Source organism: Oryza glaberrima, chromosome 1, assembly GCF_000147395.1.
Source record: "Oryza glaberrima chromosome 1, OglaRS2, whole genome shotgun sequence".
Taxonomy (NCBI): Eukaryota; Viridiplantae; Streptophyta; class Magnoliopsida; order Poales; family Poaceae; genus Oryza; species Oryza glaberrima.
The window spans coordinates 17,188,303-17,209,722 of record NC_068326.1 but is presented as its reverse complement, the minus strand read 5'-3'; the positions used below and the strand labels follow the sequence as shown (position 1 = coordinate 17,209,722).

General features: G+C 39.6%; 3 protein-coding genes and 1 long non-coding RNA gene across 4 annotated transcripts; 1 reads left to right on the top strand and 3 right to left on the bottom strand.

Annotated features, from left to right (window-relative positions):
• Window positions 1-3,205: 3,205 nt before the first annotated feature.
• Window positions 3,206-5,746, bottom strand: LOC127769251 (uncharacterized). The gene is made up of 2 exons (XR_008016748.1): window positions 5,111-5,746; window positions 3,206-3,638 (listed from the first exon to the last, which is right to left on the bottom strand). It is a non-coding gene; the product is annotated as an uncharacterized LOC127769251 (long non-coding RNA).
• Window positions 5,744-12,822, top strand: LOC127775560 (putative disease resistance protein RGA4). Its single transcript, XM_052301855.1, has 5 exons — window positions 5,744-6,237; window positions 7,433-7,571; window positions 7,791-7,901; window positions 12,082-12,708; window positions 12,781-12,822. The coding sequence occupies exons 1-5, from the start codon at window positions 5,744-5,746 to the stop codon at window positions 12,820-12,822; spliced, it is 1,413 nt and encodes a 470-aa protein (XP_052157815.1).
• A 508-nt stretch (window positions 12,823-13,330) lies between these two features.
• Window positions 13,331-14,417, bottom strand: LOC127760154 (uncharacterized). Its single transcript, XM_052284371.1, has 2 exons — window positions 14,034-14,417; window positions 13,331-13,746 (listed from the first exon to the last, which is right to left on the bottom strand). Exons 1-2 carry the CDS (start codon window positions 14,218-14,220, stop codon window positions 13,652-13,654), a joined length of 282 nt encoding a protein of 93 aa, XP_052140331.1. The 5' UTR covers window positions 14,221-14,417; the 3' UTR covers window positions 13,331-13,651.
• A 4,816-nt stretch (window positions 14,418-19,233) lies between these two features.
• On the bottom strand, window positions 19,234-20,776 carry LOC127775467 (putative F-box/kelch-repeat protein At5g24040). The gene is made up of 3 exons (XM_052301746.1): window positions 20,369-20,776; window positions 19,347-20,097; window positions 19,234-19,256 (listed from the first exon to the last, which is right to left on the bottom strand). Exons 1-3 carry the CDS (start codon window positions 20,774-20,776, stop codon window positions 19,234-19,236), a joined length of 1,182 nt encoding a protein of 393 aa, XP_052157706.1.
• Between the last annotated feature and the right edge of the window lie 644 nt (window positions 20,777-21,420).

The following is a 21,420-nucleotide window of genomic DNA, read 5'->3' as shown; positions in this document are numbered from 1 at the left end:
TCTGGTCTCCCCGCTTGGCCGGGGTGATCGGCGACGGGCTCGGTCGTCGCCGGCGCCGCTCCGAGGACGTGGCAGGGAGGTGGCTAGCAGCGGCGATGGTGGCGGATGTGGCGGCGACGAAGTTGGCGACGACGGCGGCGGACTGCGGCGCGTGCCGCGACGCCGGCCCTCGTCAAGAACCTCGCCACCACGAGGGAGGCGCGGCGCCCTCGTCAATGTTCCGGCTGTGAACGCCGTGCCCGTGACGCCTTCCTCCATGATGCCCGCGACCCGCGCTTCGCGCTGCACCTCCGATCCGCGCCACCCCGGCCGGATCTGGACGGCTGGCGTCTGGCGGCGCTGGCTAGCGACGGTGGCGGCTGACGGTGGCGGCTGGACGGTGGTGGCTGGATGGGGGTGTCCGTGGCGATGGCGGTGGCGGTGGCGATGGTGGCTGACAGTGGCGGCTGGCGACGGTGGTGGCTGTGGTAGTGGCGGTGGCGGCTGTCGACGATGGTACCTATGGCGGCGATGGTTGAAGGCCATCATCCGGCTGACGGTGCGTCGGCGGCGGCGACGGTATGTGGAGGCGGGAAAGGGGTCTGGCGGCGGGGAAGGAGTCCGGGTGCGGGCGCGCCGTCGACGGCGGGAACAACTGTGGGCGGTGGCCTTGGCCGAATCGCTGAAAGGACAATGTTGTTGACCGACGACGATCCTTCTTGTGCGGATTGGTGGTGTGGGTTTGGACAGGGAATCGCGGGCGAAAGCCTTGCCGAGCCATTTGGCTGGCTGACAACGGCGACGCCGTTTGGCATCGTTCCCCTTCTTGGAGGCGTTGTTTTAACATACCCCTTTCCTTTCCCTACCATATTCTCCGGGTGAAAACCTTGCTTCGGTTCCGAACGAGCAGTGGTGGCGATCCACGTCGCATCCTCCTTGGGGGCACCGCTTTGGAGAAACCTCTTCGTGCAAGGATATTGTCATTGGTCTATGCATTGGCTTTGAACTTCAGTCCTAGGCCTTGACGAGGCCTTCTAGCTCCACATTTTGTTTTGTTTTTCTCAGTTTGGGTCCTCTCTTCTCTTGTTTGGTGTGTTCAACTTGTCTTGAACTACACTCTCTTCTGGAGTGGATCTTTATAATAATTGGCTGTAGTTCTTTTTGAGCAAAGGCCGGGATATTATATTCCATTATCTAAAAAAAAAAGAATGTTCTACTACTAATAAAGAAACTTAAAACGCAACTTAAAACAGTTTAAGCAATACATTAGAAGAATTTTATTTTGAAAAAAATATTTTTTGATGCAACGAATAATTTGTTTCAGCTCTTCGGTAAATAATCTGAAAAGAGACTAAAGGCTAAGCTAGTTTAGTTTAGTTCCACTTAGTAGAAGCCAAACCTTTAGTAAGCTCCATAAAGGTTTGATGGGTTGATGCCAAATTGAGTGTTCCAAGTGCCAATTAATGGTTAGGTTCAAGCACTCCAAAATAATAAACCTCTATTCTTGAATAAGCACTCCAAAATACAGTTAATATGCCATAGGATGTATTAGCAAAAAGAAAAATAATTTATAGGTAAAACTTTATCTATGTGTTCTTAGCAACTTAAATGACAATGCTAAAAAAATAAACTTTAAAATCAATTTTTAAAATTCATATTTTGACCGCGACTGATGCTGTATAGAGAAAACGATAAGGCCTTAGTCTGGTTGGAGGGAGATTTTCAGCGCATGTGAAACGAGAAAAGCTCATTAGCACATAATTAATTAAGTGTTATCTATTATAAACTTAAAAAAATAGATTTATTTGAATTTTTTAGAAAAATTCTATATAGAATTTTTTTTTTGAAAAACACATCATTTGAAAAGCATGTTAACGCTCGAGTAAGTTGAGGGTTTGGAGTGGAAGAGTACATAGAATAAGGTAGCGATGTAGTAAAAAAATGGTGACTAATTTGTCCTTGGCAATTGTTATAAAATGTAATTAAGAAAATAAGTAAAGTGGATAGGGAAGGGATGGAACCAAAATCAAAGTATATAAAGCAGTTAAAAAAATTTACTAATGAAAGTGGTGGCTACAAGTATTTGAACACAAATGATTTGATCTAAATTGATAAGTTACGGAGGAGTGAGGAGTGAGGACCGGAGGGAGTATCATAATTTACTGTTTCAACACCAAAACTTTGATGATAGTATACACGTTTTGGCATCGAACGCCCCAAAACCAGAAAAAAAGACTTCTCCCTACTTGTCCCTCATGCTGCTGCTGGGATGTGCGAATCCCTTTCCCACGCCGCTGCTGCGCGGCTAGGCTATCAACGGACCACGCGTACGACGTCGTGGAGGCGGCCGACCATATCTGTGGTCTCGCTGCACGCGGCTGCCGTGACGGAAAGCCCCAGGTTCTTGTCTTCTTGATTCTAGATACCCGACATCTTCCTCAGCAAAACAACCACTTTCTGGTTTCAAGATGATCTTATTTTTCAGGCTTATGCTCGATGCAGGGTATCCTTGACCTTAATCCGTACTAGCGGTTGCCCTAGTCCCTAAGCAGGAACTATTGGAATTCTTTTGGGCGATTTGGGTCACTATCGCACACCCAAATCATTAAGGGCTTAAGTCGATAAGACAAATTTGGCGTAGGGTACTTGTTCACCCAAGGATGAAATTCACAAAGAACTGATATGAGCAGCAATTGTGCTTATACTTGTTCTGCATCATCTCGACACCCCTGTGTCAATGGGAATTGGAGAATACTGAAGACCTAAGCCAAGGACCCTGAAGAAAAATCATATCTTTTTTACTGAGGAAGAGGTGAAACTCCAAGTTATGGCTAGTGGATTAGTGTCATCTCTTCTTTCATCAACCAGCAGCCTGTTGGCAATTCTTCGAAGCCCGTTGTCAGATTTATATCCCCGCAGTGGTCATCCCACTGCATCTGCCGATCTGCAACGACTGAAGCGACTGCTGTCACGCATCCAGGCCACACTTGAAGATGCCGAGGAGCAAGGGCTCTAGGACAACTATGTTAAATTGTGGCTTAAGGAGCTCAAGGACTTGGCTCTCGATGCACCTATCCCAGCCACATCTCACAACAACGCCTCCACCCAACTCACGAACAACACCGTCATTAGAAATTGACAGAAGAAACTCACGGACAACAGAAGGTTGAGGAAAAATAATCACGAACAAACAGAGAACTAGGGTTTCATACTCAAATCCAATGGAAAAAAAATAATAAAAGTGATAAAACAGCCAAATCATAAACTTCTGATGCTAAGTTTGCATCCCTACAAATTCATAAATCCATGTTAGATACAAGCATCAAATTGGAATTCATCCCTAAACTGTATATTATTTTTTCTTCTAAGACCCCCAAATTCTTTTAGTACTAATGGTGTGTACAGTCCATCACAAACACTTCATCTCCATAATTCATAGATCCATGCCAGATTCGTTCACAAAATGAGAAGCACAAAACAAGCATGAAACCACTGAAAACCAACAAGCTGCATCTTGAGATCCTATAAAATTCTTTTTAGTTCTAAAGTTATGTACAATCCATCACATCCCTCATCTCCTTTCTCCAACATTGAGATCTTATTAAATCCTTTTTAGTAGTTCCAAACTGATGTACAATCTTCATCTCCTTTCTCTAATACTGCATTAAAAAATTAAAATGGAGAAAAATGAATTAGTAGTCGAAAGAGGTTTACATGAAGTTATTTTTGAGCCATGTAAAAGTTACTTCCCATTAATATTGAAGTTACTTTTAAAAATTGTTAAACTTACTTCTAAAGCATATAAACTTTGCATCTTATACATGATTAGTTCTCAATAGGTACTCCATCAATGTTATCTGAGATCCATCATAAGCTTCATCTTCCTTTCTCATGTTGCATGAAAAAAAAGTATATGGGGAAATTATTTGCTCCTTGAAACAGATTTATACAAAGTTACTTCTAAACTATCAAAAGTTACTTCCCACTAATATTGAAGTTACTTTTAAAAAAATATTAAACTTACTTCTAAAACCCTAAAACTTTGCATCGCTCTTATAAATGATTAGTTTTCATTAGTTACTCCATCAATGTTATGTACAGTCCATCATAAGCTTCATCCTCCTTTCTCACATTGCATGAAAAAAAAGTATATGGGAAAATTAATTCTACTTGAAACAGATTTATACAAAGTTACTTCTAAACTATCAAAAGTTACTTGCCACTAACATTGAAGTTACATTTAAAAATTATTAATCTTACTTCTAAAGACCTAAAACTCTGCACTGTTCTTATAAATGATTAGTTTTCATTAGTTACTCCATCAATGTTATGTACAATCCATCATATGGTTGAATATCTTTGCTGATACTGCATAAAGATAATAAAAAATGAATCAATATAAAAAGTTACTTTTGAACTATGTAAAAGTTACTTCTTAGTAACAATTATGTTACTTTTAAAAATTACTAAACTTACTTCTAAAGCCCAAAGACTTCGGATGTTATACACGATTAGTTCTCATTAGTTACTCTACTAATATTATGTACAATCCATCACAGACTTCACCTCTCTTTCAAGCACTACTGGAAAAAGAAAAAACAAAAAGGGGAAAATATGAATCTATACTTGAAACAAGTTTCTAAAAGTTACTTTTATAAAAAAAATTAAACTTACATCTAAACATCTATAAGTTACATCCAAAATGTATTATGTCTATAGCACATTTCAGCAACTAAGGCACAAAAGTATCATCCTCCTAACATTTTTCATGCTCCTGAAATAACAGTCAAACTTAATTAGCACAAGTAATGTCAAAAGTAGAATATTTGATGTTGTCCCAAAACAAAAGAAAACCTTAGATTACTCTGCCATAAAAAAAAAGGCAAATAGGAATGCTTAGGCCCTATAGTTGTATAGGAAACTTCAGTTCCTGTGGCAATTAAAGAAATTCTTGCATTCCAAGGTCCAAACAGAGACGGTGGCTTCTTGCTGTGGTTAGCTAGCAGAGTAAGAGGCTAAGCAGCGCAGCTGGATGAGGAAATCAATACGGGCTAATTTTAAATGCAAGACTTCACACGTAATGGCTCAATTTCTTCCAGGAAACCAATCCACAGGTAAAAAACTAACTTACTGAACATGAACCCCAAGGACGTTAGGCCATTAGGGGCATTTGCACTCCAGCTCATTGTAGGTGGCATCGACACCAACCGCTGCTCCCCAAGCAATCTGCACAGTCACCCGACCCTGCCGCTCCTTGAGCAATTTGCACAGTCGCTATGTACTTCCCACCAAACGCCTAGCCGCGGCAGAGGAAGATGAGGTCGCAGGTGTCCATGGGGGAGGATCGAAACCCTAACCACACTTCCTGCCCTCCCCTCACTCACGGCTCACCTCGCCCTTTTCCCCTTTTACGGTGGTGAGTTGGTGGCGATTTTTTCTTTCCCTTTCTCTTTTTTTCTCTCCACTGGTATATGCGATGCAAGTGGTGAAGCGGCAGCATCGGTAAAAGAGGAAGAAGATTGGTTGACTCGGAGACGCGTCGCTCGATATGACAAAATCGAGACCGCTCTTGATTTAGATTTCACGATCTGAAATTGTTGTTTTGCCAATTGTTAGAATGGGTGGTATTGGCAAAACTACCATAGCGCAGATGGTATATAATGACAGTTGTGTTAAAAAACATTTTGAGCATAGTGGTTGGATTCATGTATCCCCAACATTTGATGTCCATAAGTTGACGATTGCCATTACCGAGTCATTAACCATGAAAAACTATGGCTTCACACAGCTAAGCTTAGTTCATGGGGTTCTCTTGGAAGAGGTACAAGGAAAGAAATTGTTTTTCGTGCTTGATGATTTGTGGAATGAATGTGAAAGTAGCTGGCAGGATTTTCTATCTCCGCTCAGGCATGCACAGACAGTGACAATTTTGGTCACCACCAGGAGTAAAGAGGTTGCACGTCTGGTTCAAACAGTGCAGCCATATCATCTTGGCTGCATTCCTGACAAGGATTGCTGGTTGTTGTTTCAGCATTATGCTTTTGGAAACCAACATGAGAGTGAACAATCCATATTAGTTCAGATTGGCAGGAAAATTTTGAAGAAATGTGGTGGCTTACCGTTAGCAGTGAAGTCACTAGGTTGCCTTTTACGATCAACAATGGATGAACATGCCTGGATGGAAATATTGGAAAGTGAGCTTTGGGAATTGGATGAAGAGGATAACATCTTTCCAGCTCTTAGATTGAGTTATTACTGGTTGCCAACAAGATTGAAACCTTGTTTTCTTCTCTGTTCATTGTACCCTAGAAATTTAGGATTTACAAAGGATGACATTATTCAGCTGTGGGTCGCTCAAGGTTATATCTACTCTACAAACGGGAAAACTTGCCGGGAGATAGGAAATGAGTATTTTAATGAACTGCACGTAAGATCATTGATTGAAACTTCTAGGAAACCAGTATGTTGGGATATTAACAACCGGAAGCTTTGTCTCTCCAGGTTTACTTATAATGAGAGACAAGGATTTTCGTCAAAAAAAAGAGAGATACAAGGGTTTTCGTCAAGAAACGAAGGGAGACAAGGACTTTCATCAAAGGAAAAAGCAAGAGAAGCAATGTTCTATTTGGAAAACAAGTTACAGTGTGAAACTTATTTGAAGAAACCATCTGTTAAGAATATATGTATTAGTGTGTATGTGTTAAGGGGTATTTCTGTCTTTTCGCGTTGTACTCTTCTCAACATATTAGCCCTTAGGGCCAACTCAATGGATGAACAGTTGAATCCCCAATTTCATTCTAGAATTCACACCATCAACGTCAATTGAACGCTTTAAGTTGCATGATGTTATTTTTGATCTTGCAAAATCATTTACTAGAGGAGAACAGTGTACAGCAATGTTTGGCACGACATGTATGCCACCAGTAGCTGATCTGAAACTTCAATTTCCCAACCTGAGGTCCGTAAGAACACTCGTGTTAAACTGTTGTTTCCGCTGCTACAAAAAACATTCTGGTTATTTTATGGAATTATCCAGTTTCATGTATCTAAGGTCTTTAATACTGAATTCAAGCCATGATGTTAGTGGTATGGTATATTCAATCGGCAATTTAAGACACTTGCGCTATCTTTCTCTGAACTGCAAAATGAGAGAATTGCCTGAATCGGTATGTCGCCTTCACAGCCTGGAGACACTGATTATTTCCTCCTTGAGAATATTAAAGGCAAGCAACTTTGAGAATCTTTTCAGTCTTAGATGTCTTCATGTTTCTTTTGACTTCATGGGTGGATCGTTGGATCAATTTGGTGATCTTTATTGCTTAGGGACACTGTGCTTGAAGCATTGCAGCAACATTACCTACCTACCCTTACACATAAGAAGCCTCCATAACTTACAACATCTTCAACTTGTGGGCATTTCGAACATCAGGAGTTTGGATCATGCATCTTTCAGGTACAACAAAAGTAACAGCACATGGCAACCAGATGGACTATTTCCATCCTTGGAGAGTTTAGAACTCGAAAATTTGTGCAACCTGGAAGATTTGTGTGGATTGCAGAATTCAGATTGCTCGAAATTGCAGAATCTTACTGTAAGAAACTGCTCGAAATTAAGCAGAATCCCTTGTTTCACCTCCCTGAGAAATTTGGTAATAAGCAAATCTGTTGTCAAGATTATCCAGTTTTCACTAGATAATATGCTGTCAAATCTCCAAACTATTGATATCAGAGATTGTTTGCACCTGAGTACTTTGGTGGGGCTACAAAATCTTTCTTGCCTTATGAGCTTGTACATTTCCCACTGTCCTCAGCTCCTGATTCTTCCTTCAGAAAATATGCCGTGCAAGCCTTGCCATGCATTTGTCGCTGATTGTCCTAAACTGAAACAGTGGTGTGAGAAACATGAGTTCAACTACTTTCAGGTATGTACAGTTTTCTACAAAAGTAGAATAATCATTTTGCTTACAACCACTTATGTTTCCTCATTTCCTACACGAGTACATGTTCCATTAAATACAGAGCCTTCTACTTTTGAGTGAACAAAATGCATCTTCTACTTTAACAAAATGCAAAATATACTATTTTCCATGTATACCAATGTGATTTATGTGAGGAATTATATGAGGAGAGTGGATTTTAAACTCTCGAGGGGACGTCCCACCGTTGCTTGCATGCCACTCAAATAGTTATAAGAAAATTAAAAAAACTAGGAAGGTAGCTTGCTCATATGCGCGGGCATCTTATTTAATGTGCGTGAAATTTTATTACGAATGTCCATGTGTGGGTGGCTTTCTATCAAAAATATTCTTTTACTTTATCCTAAACTAAAATTGAACTTATTTAATGTACTTTGAACAATGGTTATGTTTTTCTTCTAATTATCCTTGCAGCATATAAATTCTGAACTAAAATTACTTAAAACTGTGTAGTTTTTAATTTATGATAAAATTTTGTGCCAAAACAATAGATGTGTTTACTATGAATGTCCATTTTTCTTGTTAGATTCTGTTTGAAATTTTAGATATATTCATTTTATTAGTCATATCAAAATGTTTGAATATTTCTATTTAGGATGGGTTTCAAGCCCGCAAAAAAAAATTAAAATTAGATAAATTTTGTTCAATTTTCATTTCAATTTTGTTCAATTTTCATTTCTTTTCATATTCATCTTTTATTTTTTGTGGGAGAATTCCACTGTATGAGGCATGCTTGAAATACTTTGATATCTGCAATTTGGGATGAAAATATAAGTGGGTTGATCCTGCAACCTGGCATGGGATAAAGGCATCCGTTCTAAATTATATCTCTCTAATTAAGTAAGAAAATTTAAAATAGAGGCCGTAGTATTTTTTTCGCAAATTACCACTAAACTGGAGTGTCATGTAACAAAAACACGTTCTAGATTGTTCTATGCTAAATTTCAGAAATTCATGATGTACCGTAGCAAGTTTTACCAAAAATAAATAAATAGACATGATCTTTTAATTACTCTCTAAAAGTTACCTATATATTGCTAAGGCAACATCATGGTTGTTTCGTTGTTAAGATTCCACCAACGTTCTTAGTACAATCGGTATGTTCAATTGGCCACGTGACTTCATAGATCACATATATAATTTAGATGCTATGATCATTTTAAGATTATTTATTTATCTCCTAAAACGATCATTTATTGATAAAAACATCAACATCAAATTGTATGGATGAATAGCTCCTATATACATCTTGAGAGAAAAAAAATAATTAAGTCGATAGAAAGTCGTTAGATGTCTAACGGGATATAATTAATGGGTCTACCAGTTTTATAAAAAATTAAGGCGGGATATTTTTTATTTTTAGTGAGAAATTTTAGTGTTTTCTTATATTTAGTGGAGGCCTCAATATAGATGCGGGTTGCAGAATGTAACTTTTTGTTAGCATTTATATATAGTCAATATAGTTATTAAATTATTGATTTCACTTAAAAAAATAATGTGATAGTTCAAACAGATCATAAGAGACATATGGTGGCTATACCTAATAGGTGAAGGTTCATTTGTGGTCTTTTCTTTGCCCACGAAGATAATTTTAATTTTAATTGTCAAGAGATAAAAAAATATAGAAAGTAACACACGGCTTGGGGATGAGAATGGAGGGAGGGTTGGGATTTTTTAAAATAAAATGATTGATCTAACGACCGAAAATAATGTGTTCATGTTTAAGTCAAAACCGATGGTCGAATGTTTTATTTTTTCGATTTATTAGGATTTTCTCTAATTTAAGCGGGACAAATAGTAGCTTAGTATAGCGTTTATGTGCTTTAATACCTATAGGGATGGAGAGGAAGGGAAGATGGTTTGGGATGGATTTTTTTTAAAAAAATAATGTGTCCATCGTTTTAAGTGGATACCAATGATTGAATGTTTCTCTAATTTAAGAGTGCCACACAACGGTTTAGAATATTTATAGGATTTTTAATGGATTTTAATGCATATGGTGTCTATTTGTGGGTTTTTTTTTTCCCTATGAAGATAATTTTAATTTTAATTGTGATATGCTTTCACATGGAAAACTGTATGTATTATAAAAAAGATGAAAGCATCAGATTAAATTCATTTAGAAAGGGTAGTTTTAATCTTGGCCTGAGTAGTTAATAGCCTTAAATTCATTATTTAAGACGAAGAGCAAAAACCGCAGGATGGATATATCAGGTTGAATGCTCCATCAAGCGACCATTGATGATCCTCTTCATTGTTAATTTTTTAATTTTTCTTTCAGTTATATTCTGTTTTGCGTTCTTGATCTGGGCTTTGATCAAGTAACGGTAGTAGCGTATTGGCCGCTGGTGCCGGAGGAACCGACATCAGATGTTGATCCAAGGACGAGCGTATCCTTTCTAATTGATTTTCAGACTGTTAAGCACCTTCTAAACTTAGCCTCTCATCTTCTTTCAAATTCGTGCAGTTTTTTTAGTGGGAGTGCGAAGCACATCTCGATAAGAAAACAGAGAAACAACATAAAAATCATTATGTGCAGGGATGGTGGGAAGTTTTGATTTTTTAAGATGCATCTAACGATCTTAAATAATGGGTCCACCGATTTAAATGAAAATCAACGGATAGATTTATGTATTTTATTAGAGTGTCACGTGGTGCCTTGAGAGTATTTATACGTTGCCATGTGGCGGCTTGAGAGTGTTTATAGAAAGTTTAATAAACTATTAGTATATAATAGATTGAGAAGGTGTATTAACATGTGATATTTCACTCTACAAACATGCAACTTAAAATTCAACTTCTACATGCCGCAACGAAAAAAAAAAGAAAATTTGACTGTGAATATATGTTAACTAATCGTAGTTTAATTTGTTTTTTTTGTTACAGTATGTCGAAGTTGAATTTTAGGTTGCATGTTTGTGGAGTGATATATCACATATTAATATATATTCTCAATATTTTTTCATAACTATTTGAGTGACATGCAAATAATAAGGGGATATCCCCTCAAGAGTTTAGAATAGTTTCACATTACATGACCTTTCTTATCGAATTAATTTGTTGATATATTTAGGTTACCATAAATAAGCGATGGCGATACAGAAGTCCACAATTTTAGGTCACTTGATACCAATTCCACCGCTTTCCCAACTTGTAAAATGTTTTCATTCTTTGTGAATATCGATAAGAAAGCATGGACGAAGTAAGCACCTAAAAGCAATTGGATCTAGTACCCAGGTATTATAACATAGATTTTTTTCTAAGGAACATAAACAATAGTTGCACCATAAATGTTGCAAATTTTGGAGTGTTCTCAATATAACTGTAGTTTGAACCCAAGTCCAATGTATGGGCCTGAAGTTCCTCAATCATTAGGTGTGGAATAGAAGTTGGCTAGGTTTTGGGGGTGCAGCAAGGCTTCTGCCTGGTTTGGACCAATTAGGCTAACGTCTTCCGGTTTTGGGCCAATAAGTGAGGTGAGAGCCAAATCCACAATTTCTAGTGCTCGTGCATATTCGTGTGGTGTAGTTAGGGACTTCCTCTCGTGCCCACGATTTCTTTGCTACTGCAAAGTTAGATTGATACAAATCAATGGTAAAATTCCATTTGGTAGATTGTTGCAAGTGGAGGCGTGTATTATAAACTTCAACAGAGGATTTTATGCTGGAACGATTACTTTGTTGTAAATTAATAAACCTATGTACTCCCGTACTGTTTGAGGTTTTAGACCTTTTTAATTCACATAAAAAAAATTCAGTAATAAAAACATGCAGACCAGTTTAGTTTCATTTATGAGAAACATAGTGAGTGCCCTAAGCCCATAATTAGGTACATGGATATTTGAAATGCAGCAATCTGCGTGAAACTCAATTCCTTAGCTTGCTGTCCATTTTGGTGGTTTTGCCATATGATGTCCTGATATGGATGTTCTAATATGTCATCCATATCAGGACATCATAACCATGGATGTTTGAACTAATACGTCATATTCATATGGTTTTTAAGTGTAGTGAACATCCATATGGTTTTTACATCATATTTCAATCAGGACAATAAACTGTTGTCAAAACTAAGGATATATTTAGGCTCAATTTTCACTAATTGTTCTCTTTATCTTCTTCAATAGGTTACTAGGAAGATGCATATTTCAGATGTGCGATTGATCACAGAATATGGTGTTAAGAATTTCGTGGCCGTTCAACATTTGACAATTGAGAACTGCACGCAGATAGGCCAAAACCTGCTTTCCTCAACCAAGAGCTGGTTACCATCTAACTTGCGGTTCTTGCAGTTCAGTTCTTGCACTTTCTCTGGTGTTCTTAATTTCCACAAGGGTCTTTCGATGCTTTCGGGACTAGAGATCAGGAACTGTGCTAAACTTGAATCGTTGATAGGTTTGAATTATCTCAATAATCTTCGAGGACTGGTTTTGGTTGAATGTCCTTTACTTGATATGTCAACTGGAACAAAATTTCCAGATCTATTGTCATCTTTGATAATTCGCGGGTGCCATCAGCTTCTATCTCTGCACTTATGTAACCCTGCAGTTCTGACGGAGCTTGAGATATCCGACTGCCGTGGATTCATGTACATTGGAGGATTAAGAAATTTTAGAGACCTTGAAAGCTTGAAACTTCTTCATTGCCCTCTACTTCAGCTGCGGGACTTGATGCCAGCTGCTCCTGAAACTGCCGTAATCTGTTGTTGTCCGAGGCTGAAGAAGTGGTGCGAATGGCATGACATAGAGTATAAGGTAAACCAACGTTCTGATATTCTATTCGTTTCTATGATGTTAATTCACTCTGATATTTTCGTTCCTGATTAGGACATTCAGGAAAATCCAGAAGATTCATATGGGAAGCTGTGATACTTTTGTAATTAACCACATTTCATCACGACAACTTCTTGAAGATACATATGGGATGGCTGGTCATACATTTTGATATAACCGTTATGGTCTCGAGACAGATAATTGATCTGTAACAGCTCAAGACAATTAGCCTGTTTTGTATTGTAGGCTAGTGGTGTGAGAAAACTTATCACAGGGTAAATTAAGTTCACTTCAAATTTTACACAACTTAAATGGAATTGGTGCTACATAATTCAAGTCCTTAAGACTGGTACTTGACCATTTGCCTCTTCAAGTCGTAGACATGGCCGCTATAAATAATCCAAGAACTAAGTAATCATGGTAAGGTTCCGTTGTTTTTTCATGTTCCCTTCTGCCGATTTTATTTATTGTATATGGTATGGAGCTTCGTTAATTACTTCTGTTATGTTTACAAATATACTAAAATGCTATGCTGCTGGATGTTCTGTTCTTGGTAATGTAAATAAAAGCAACTCTATAGCGCTCATTGGTAATCCATTCAAGTTTCACTTCCGAATATAGTATATACCACAGATCCGTACCACTGATAACACAAATTCATCCTACACAACATCTCATATTTTGTTTATTTTTTGTAATTGAAAGAACCAGGCGTTGCTGGCTTGCTGCCATGCTTGCATCATATTACAAAAGTAGCCGAACACAAACTTCTCCATTTCTCATAGTTTATTCTCAAATTAAGATGCATGATTACCATGTCGATCTGCATGGCATCCATTTAACACACTGCTTACATTGTTCGGTCCTTCAGCTTTGAGATGTCGGGGCCGATCAAGGCCGGCATATAATATGGCTGTGAGATTAATTAATTAGACGTCGGTGGGATAGGCGGTCGCTTGAAGGCCGGCAGCGTGTGGATGAACTTCTCCCCTTCGCTGCTCAAACGCCTCCCACCTTCTCCTGATCCCAACCAAAACACCGACATCTCAAATCTCTAGTAGCTATATTTTGCAGAAACATTTGTATATACTGAATTTAATTTTCAGTTATCTTCGCAGAAACAATTAATATTTAAATCTTCAGCTATCTTAATTTGCAGAAACATGTAGCAGCAACCAAGTTAGTTACACTGTCAACCAAATTATACACTGTTATCCTTTTTTTTTCAAGATAATACGCCCTGCAACTGTGAATGCAAGAAACAGATTGTTATGCATGTACAGAACTATGGATAACGAACGGATTACCAGTTGCAGCAGGACGGATTGATGATGGCTGCATGCCGGTAGGCGGGCCACCCTTCAAGCCGGTCATCCAGCCCAGGCCCAGGCTTCGCCTGAGCGGCACGGCGGCGTGGCCACCATGGCCGACCTCGCCGTTGGCAGCCACAACCATGAACAGAAGCAGAGCGGCCAATGCTGCTTTCCACACCATGTTCTTACCTTCTTTCCTTACGTGCGGCGGTGCGGGCAGCGTGCAGCGTGTCTCTGCAGTGTCACGCCGACTGGTGGATGGAATGGAACTGAACTTAATTTCTGCACCAATTTCACCATATAAATAGTTGTGAATTGCAAGGGCAGTGTGCGATGTTGGTATATGCTCTCGATCTGGTGTTTGTGCACCCAACTAGATAGTGAGATAATCAAAGAGAGTTTTGCATATATGCAGTTAGGCGGCGCGAAAGCTCTGATCAATAATTGTTGGAAGAGGAACTGTGCAATGAAGGAATCAATATCTTGTAGTTTGTTGGTACCTAGGAGTACTATACTACTAAGCGATCACATGCCAACGTGTTTATTTGGTAGCAGTTTCATCTATATGGTCGAGAAAAATCAGTGCTCTTCAGAGTCTAGACGTGCAAACGACAACGAGGCATAAAGAAAGAAATATGATCATATGTTCCATCGGTAACAAATTAAGGTGTTTCTGTCTTTTCACGTGCATCTGTCTTTCAGGCTGACCTTGGTATACAACAGATGAAGCCATTTTTAATTAAGCAAATATCATTCAAATTTCAACCTTTTTGTCCGAAATTTCGTTTCTACTAGTACTCCAAAGTACTTTTTTTTTTTCTATTTCCGAGACATAGAATACTGGATGCCAAGCCTGAATGCTAATACTCCGGAAGAAGGGGCAAAAAACTCAAGAGGATGATTTACCTTTGAGTGCTCCACTGACTACTACATACCATAGAATTTAGTGAGATGACTTTTTTTTTTAGAAAATGAATTAAACAGGCCTCTACATCTAGAATGGATGTACGAAACCAAAAGCCATGCTTAGATTCAAACACCTTACATCAAGGATTTAACAAAGCATCACAACTACATCAATCGACAAAAGAGAAAGAGGCTAATTAAGCTTCCAATCCCTTTCTAAAATTCCATGCGAACCTTACATGGAACTCCATGACCCTTGCTTCCAAACAACTTCAACACTCCATCTAGTGACATGGCCATCTTCTTCTTTAGCAACTTAATTCAAGGCAGTGATGAGCGATTATCCGAAAGATAGCTGGCCCGGTTATGATGGATTTGGCTTCTTCCCCACCGGAATTGTGGCCTTCGTGTTCCTCTCCCAAAAACAAACAACTCAAATTATAAATTTATAAGACATTATTTACATACGGACCATCTTCATTACCACACCAGTGACTATCGTAAAAACTCAACCCTTGTCTGGCAATAAGGGAGATCTAGGCTCTACCACTGTTGACTGATGTGCTGCTTTAAATTTGACGGCGCACCACATGTTCAGCAAGAACAACGAGCAGTTCCAATAATGAGGGACAGAAATTACCATTCGAATCAATAATTAGGGAAGAGAAAAGTACAGTTAAGATTTTTATTCTTTGTAAACTGTCTTGAATTTTTTTTTTCAAAATACACCCACTATACTTACAATTCATAATATATATAAACCTTTTAACCACGCCGACAAAACTAACGTTGTAAATTAAACTGTCATCACACCATACACGATTGGTAGCACATGCATGCCTTGCTAGACTACTACTCTGCCAAATATGCTGTATGCATTGGTACGTCAATAAGTATGCATCTGCATCATCATGGAACCTCGCAAGGGACAAGGAATTTCTACACCTAGGTGCCATGGCACCTATCATTTGCATGTGACTCAAATAGTTATAGAAAAAAATTAAAAAAATTTAGTAATATCGTTTGTGATGATATAAGTCTATATACAAACATGCGGGACTAAATTTGATCTACAACTAGAGAAACAAAAATAATAAAATCAGATAGTGAATAGTATCCGTACAGTGCAGATAAAATTTGTTATTTTTGTTTCTTCATATATCGATCCAATTTAGACTTACATGTTTGCATGGTGTCTTATATTATCATAGCCTATTTTATCAAATTTTATGAAATTTTTATATAATTGTTCAAAATTACATGCATACGCCTAGGTGCCATCACACCTAAGTACACTTAGAAAATACTTTCTGACCTCGTACGACATTGCATGCATGGTGCATGCCACGCTGTCACTCGCCGGCAGCAGACTGACCAAGTCAGCTTGGCACGATACAGGTCAGACTGAATCTAGTTCTGGAAACGGGCCGGATTACTGTTCCCATCTGTTAAAAGATTTGGTCTGGGCCCAATCATGCCGTGAAGACGAACAGAGAAATACTTGGAGCCGCGACGATTTATTAACTTTATGCAATCTAGCAGATAGAGATCTCTGGGATTTGATTATTATTATGTGCTGAACAGAGTAAGTGTACTTTGGACTATATTTTTTTTTATTTAGTCCACAAAATCATGGGACTTCATACATTATGAGAGCTTTTTTTTTCTTATGGTTGTTCTTTATATTTGGCATAACATTTAAAATTCACATAAGTGCACTAAACAACATTAAAATCCTATGACCTATTGCTATAATAATATTCTACCATAGAACTCTAGTGCACTAAATAACATTAAAATCCTACGACATAATATTGCTACAATTTTCTACCATCGCATGCAGCACATCGCTGTAAAACGAGCCTTATTATTGTCGATTCGGAATTGCTATCAGTGTTGGTTTTAATGGACAATGATGGTTTGGCAGCCTTAATTTGTTTCAAAACTAGCATCACTCCAGGGTTTTTAATTGACAATGATAGTTCGGCATCAATAGTTAGCACTGGCAGAAGTAATTAACCGGTTTAGTAAGCGGTTTTTGTCTGTCAAATTTTAAACAAAAAATGGCAGAATAGAAGTATAGTACTCTAATTCATTTCAGAAAACTATTTATTGTAAAATTATGAATTATTCCGAATTTTCATACTGATGAATTGGTTTTTATGTACAAATATTTACAAAATTTTCTGATGAAACCTCAACCTTAAAAGGATTACCATATATATGTTTGAATGATACATACTACAGAGAATATGACAATTACATCAAAATGATTTGACACAGTAAAGTTAAAGAGATATCCAGATTACGTGAAAAGCTTGATAGAATGCGGCAGATAATTGAGCAATATGTAGGAACTGGCTTTATAACAAATTAAGTGGCATTCGCATTGAGAAGAATAAGAGAGTGAATTTAAATTTGCACTGTGCATATAAACTAACTAGATTGAGCTTTGAGATTGTTTGTATTACCAGGTGTACATCATTTCCCAAATTTCTTGCCGCTGCACTAAAAATTTCTCTTTTCCATCCATTCTGATGACTCATACCCCTAATGTTCTAGATCAATTAATTATTGTAAAAACCATGTGTTGGAGAGGAGACCTTTGACAAGAGCTAGCTCAGATGGACTGACCCAAAAATTATTCAACTACTAATCAGGTATATTTAGCAATTTAGCAGTCAGTCATTCAGTTTTCAAAAGAAGATAAGAGAATGAATTAAAATTTGGCACTATATATAAACAGACTAGATTGGGCTCTGAGATTGTTTGTTATCAGGGTCTACACCATTGCACAATATTCTTTTGAAAATTTCCTTTTTCCAGTCATTCTAGCTAGATCGATTAATTATTACACAAACCATGTTGGAATGAAAAGATAACCAAAATCCAATTAGTCAACAGTACCTGTTGAAACTATCAATCAGGTATTATTTTACCTTCCGCTATTCTTGTCACTAATATTCAAGCTTAACTATTGTTTATCATCACCTGGAGTTGAAATTAATGAGATAGTACTCTTTGATAGAATTAATGTTATTGATACTTTGGTATACATATATCCGAGTTGAAATTAATATTGATGATACTTTGGTATACATAATTTACTATCACTTAACACGATCTGTACAAATGCACAATATTGTTTGAGCAATTTTTTAAGTGCATGGAAATAATAACAGTTCATGTGAATTTTTCTTATTGAAATCGATCAACTTGTTTCCAGAATATCTTGCTTTCATCACGCTCTCTTGATACAGCGGCTTGATTGTCTACTTAGAGTTGAAGTCCCTGATATCATCATGATCAAAACTGCAGGTTATTGCTTCGCAAAAGAAAAAAAGGCGGGTGATTGAATAATTCACTGCCGTTACAAGAATGATACTGGTGTTTCCTAGGTGGACACAAAACAACCGTTTCAGTATCGCTTTATTTGGAGGGACAAGCTAGCACAAATTGTAATAACCAGTTGTTGATTTCCCTCTGATCCCAGATATAAGTCGTTTTAGAAAATCGTGTAATCAAATTGGTGGATCAGTAATTCATAAAATACTGTTGGTCGCTATTATTTATTTTTAAGAGTAGCATATATAGTGCTGTATGAACTTCAACATGCACAGATACTGTTGATGACCAAAACCAATTATATGATAGCTTTGAAGGGAAAGGGTATATGTACATATAGCTAAAAGAACTGGAGAAGGTGTAAAATAATCAAATCAGACGTTATAATTCTAACCATTCACTCAAATATTTTTTTCTTAGAAGATAAAATATAAAACCAATGGATTACTTTATAATTTAGTCGAAAGTGTGATAATTATCTGGGTATATTTTTGAATGTTATGTTTTAACTCTTTTATATGTATCTGTTATCAAGACTACAAATGACAGGACACATTTATTTGTTAATAAAAGATCCACATTATAGAACTCTTACTTAATACCTGATTAACTTTAATGCATACCGTAGAAATATTTATCACTTTTGCTAGAATAACTTAGTAACTTCACACTACAACAAAACAACCCAATGGAGACATTTTATTTGTAGGATAGAGACGTTTTATTTCGTCTCCCACAGATAACTGGGACGGTTTTATAAAGCGTCGTAGGAACGTCTCCGTTTGAACCATCTCAAAATTATGGAGACGCGTTTTAAAGCGTACCTATATTATTTAAGACGTTGCTAGAGACGTGTAAATTGCATCTCTATAAAATATAGAGACGCTTTTATAGAAACATTAATATAGGCACGCACATCTTAATATATTTGATATTAACGCTTTCATCTGAGCTCAAACACAGCACCTGCAGGTTGCAAAGTTCATGCACTAACCAAGTCATTAACGTGAACAGAGGGTAAATAGATAGTTTTTCTTATATTGCAACTCTGCAAACATGCATCCTCGGTTGGTGAGATCGCGTACATGCCGACGTCGGCGCACGGGTAGTCGGCCTTGTCCTTGATCACCAGTGACAAATGGAAGTTGATGTCATCCAGGAAGTAGATGCTGCCACCTTCGAATCCATGGATCTCCGAAGCCTCGAAAGCCCTAGAGCAGCATCGGGAAAGAAAGAGCACCCTGCCATCCATGTCCTCGATCTCCTCCCAGAATCCTCCGTGCGAGCAGAATTTCTCCATTTGTAATACCTTGAACAGCATCGTGCGCGCGTGGCTGACGCCGACGCCGACGCCGGCGGCGGTGGCGGCGGTCACGTAGTAGCGCACCACCATGAGGAGCTTGTTCCGGGACACGACGAGGTAGCGCGACATGTCGGCGGACTCGCGGAGGAGGGGCATCACGGTCTCGATCCGCATCGGCATGAAGAAGGATCGATGGCAGATCTCGACGCGGCCGTCGGGCAGATCGGATTCCGGCGATGGCGAGATCGAGAACACCGTCATGAGCTCGCAGGTGGTGAGCGCGTGGAACCGTCCCTCGAAGAAGATCATGTCGTCGATCGTGCCGGGGAACACCTCCATCCCCGTCCAGACATTGCTCTTGCCCGGGCCTCCCACGCGGCAGAAGGCGAGGTTGGAGGTGCCGCAGACGAACGCCGCGGCGAGGCAGCCCGCCGAGCTCGGCGCCGCCGACAGGGCCACGGCGCGGATGATCGCCACGGTCGTGGTCTTCCTGGTGCACGTCACCTGGCTCACCACTGTTAGGAAACGATAGGCGAACAAACGATAAAGAACAATAGATCAATCACAAAAGACACGAGATTTAACGTGGAAAACCCTCCCAAAACAGGAGAGAAAAAACCACGGGCGCCAGCCAGTAAAATATCTTCACTATATCTGAGGTGAGGTTTCATCGCCGTACGACGGCTTACAAGAGGTATATATATAGTGGAACCTTAAAAGCAGAAGCCGGCCTTTATTAAATGCAAATGAATTTGGATCACAACTCAACAACCACCCTGCTGGGGAGTGACACCGTCTCGCCGGAGTGGACGTTGGCGACGAGGTGCTCGCCGCACATGGTGAGCACGGCGGCGAGCCAGCCGCAGGGGTAGGAGCCGAAGAAGCGGGCGCCGCGGAGGCGGGCCGGGAGGGAGATCCGGCGCGTGAGGCCCGAGACGAGGCTGGTGATGGTGGGCCTCTCGACGGGCGACGGGGCGAGTAGCCATGGGACATGCCTCCGCGACGGCGGCGGCGGCGGCGCCGGCTTGTCGGCCTCCGCGTCGGCGAGCTTGCTGGTGGATCTCCAGTTGCGGCAGGCGGCGGCGAAGGAGACGCGGTCGGCCAGGCAGTGGAGGTGGGCGAGCACGATGAGGAGTATCTCGGGCGGGAGGCCGTCGGACCAGGAGACCAACGGGGGAGCCATCGCCGCCGGAGATGGTCGGAGATAGCTTAGCTTAGCTTAGCTAGGGCACAAGAGGGTGGTGAGATTGGGAATGAGACATGGTGGTGAGATTGGGAATGAGACATGGTGTCCCCTCGCTTGGGGATTTTTGTAGGCGGAGGGGGCAGGGAAACCAGTGTCCCATTTTGCACGCGCTCTGGCGGCGCGGCTTGCTGGATTTTTTACATTTGGACCTTTTAAAAAACTTATTTCGCAAATAGACCCTTAAAAAAACTTATCCAAGAAATGATTCTTTTTGGGCGCCAGATTGGCTAGCGCCATGGTCCAACGGGACGGCGCCAGCTCTTTGCCGTGGTCCTCCTGCCACCGTGGCACACGCGAACCGACGTGGTAGGAGGAGGGCGCCACCATGGCTGGCGCCCCTCTCCCACCCCTCGCCTCCATTTATGTTTCTCTATATGAGGTTGCAACCTTTTTATTTTTATTTTATTTTTTCAAATGTTTTTTCATTTAAACCAACCAACCAAAAAAAATTTAAACTCGAACGGAATATACCACTTAGCTAGAAGTCTGAAAATAGCATACCACTTAGCTTGCTTTGCACGTTTACCAAAATTAGACCATAACTACTTTAGTAAAACCCTTTGATCAACATGTTAAACACA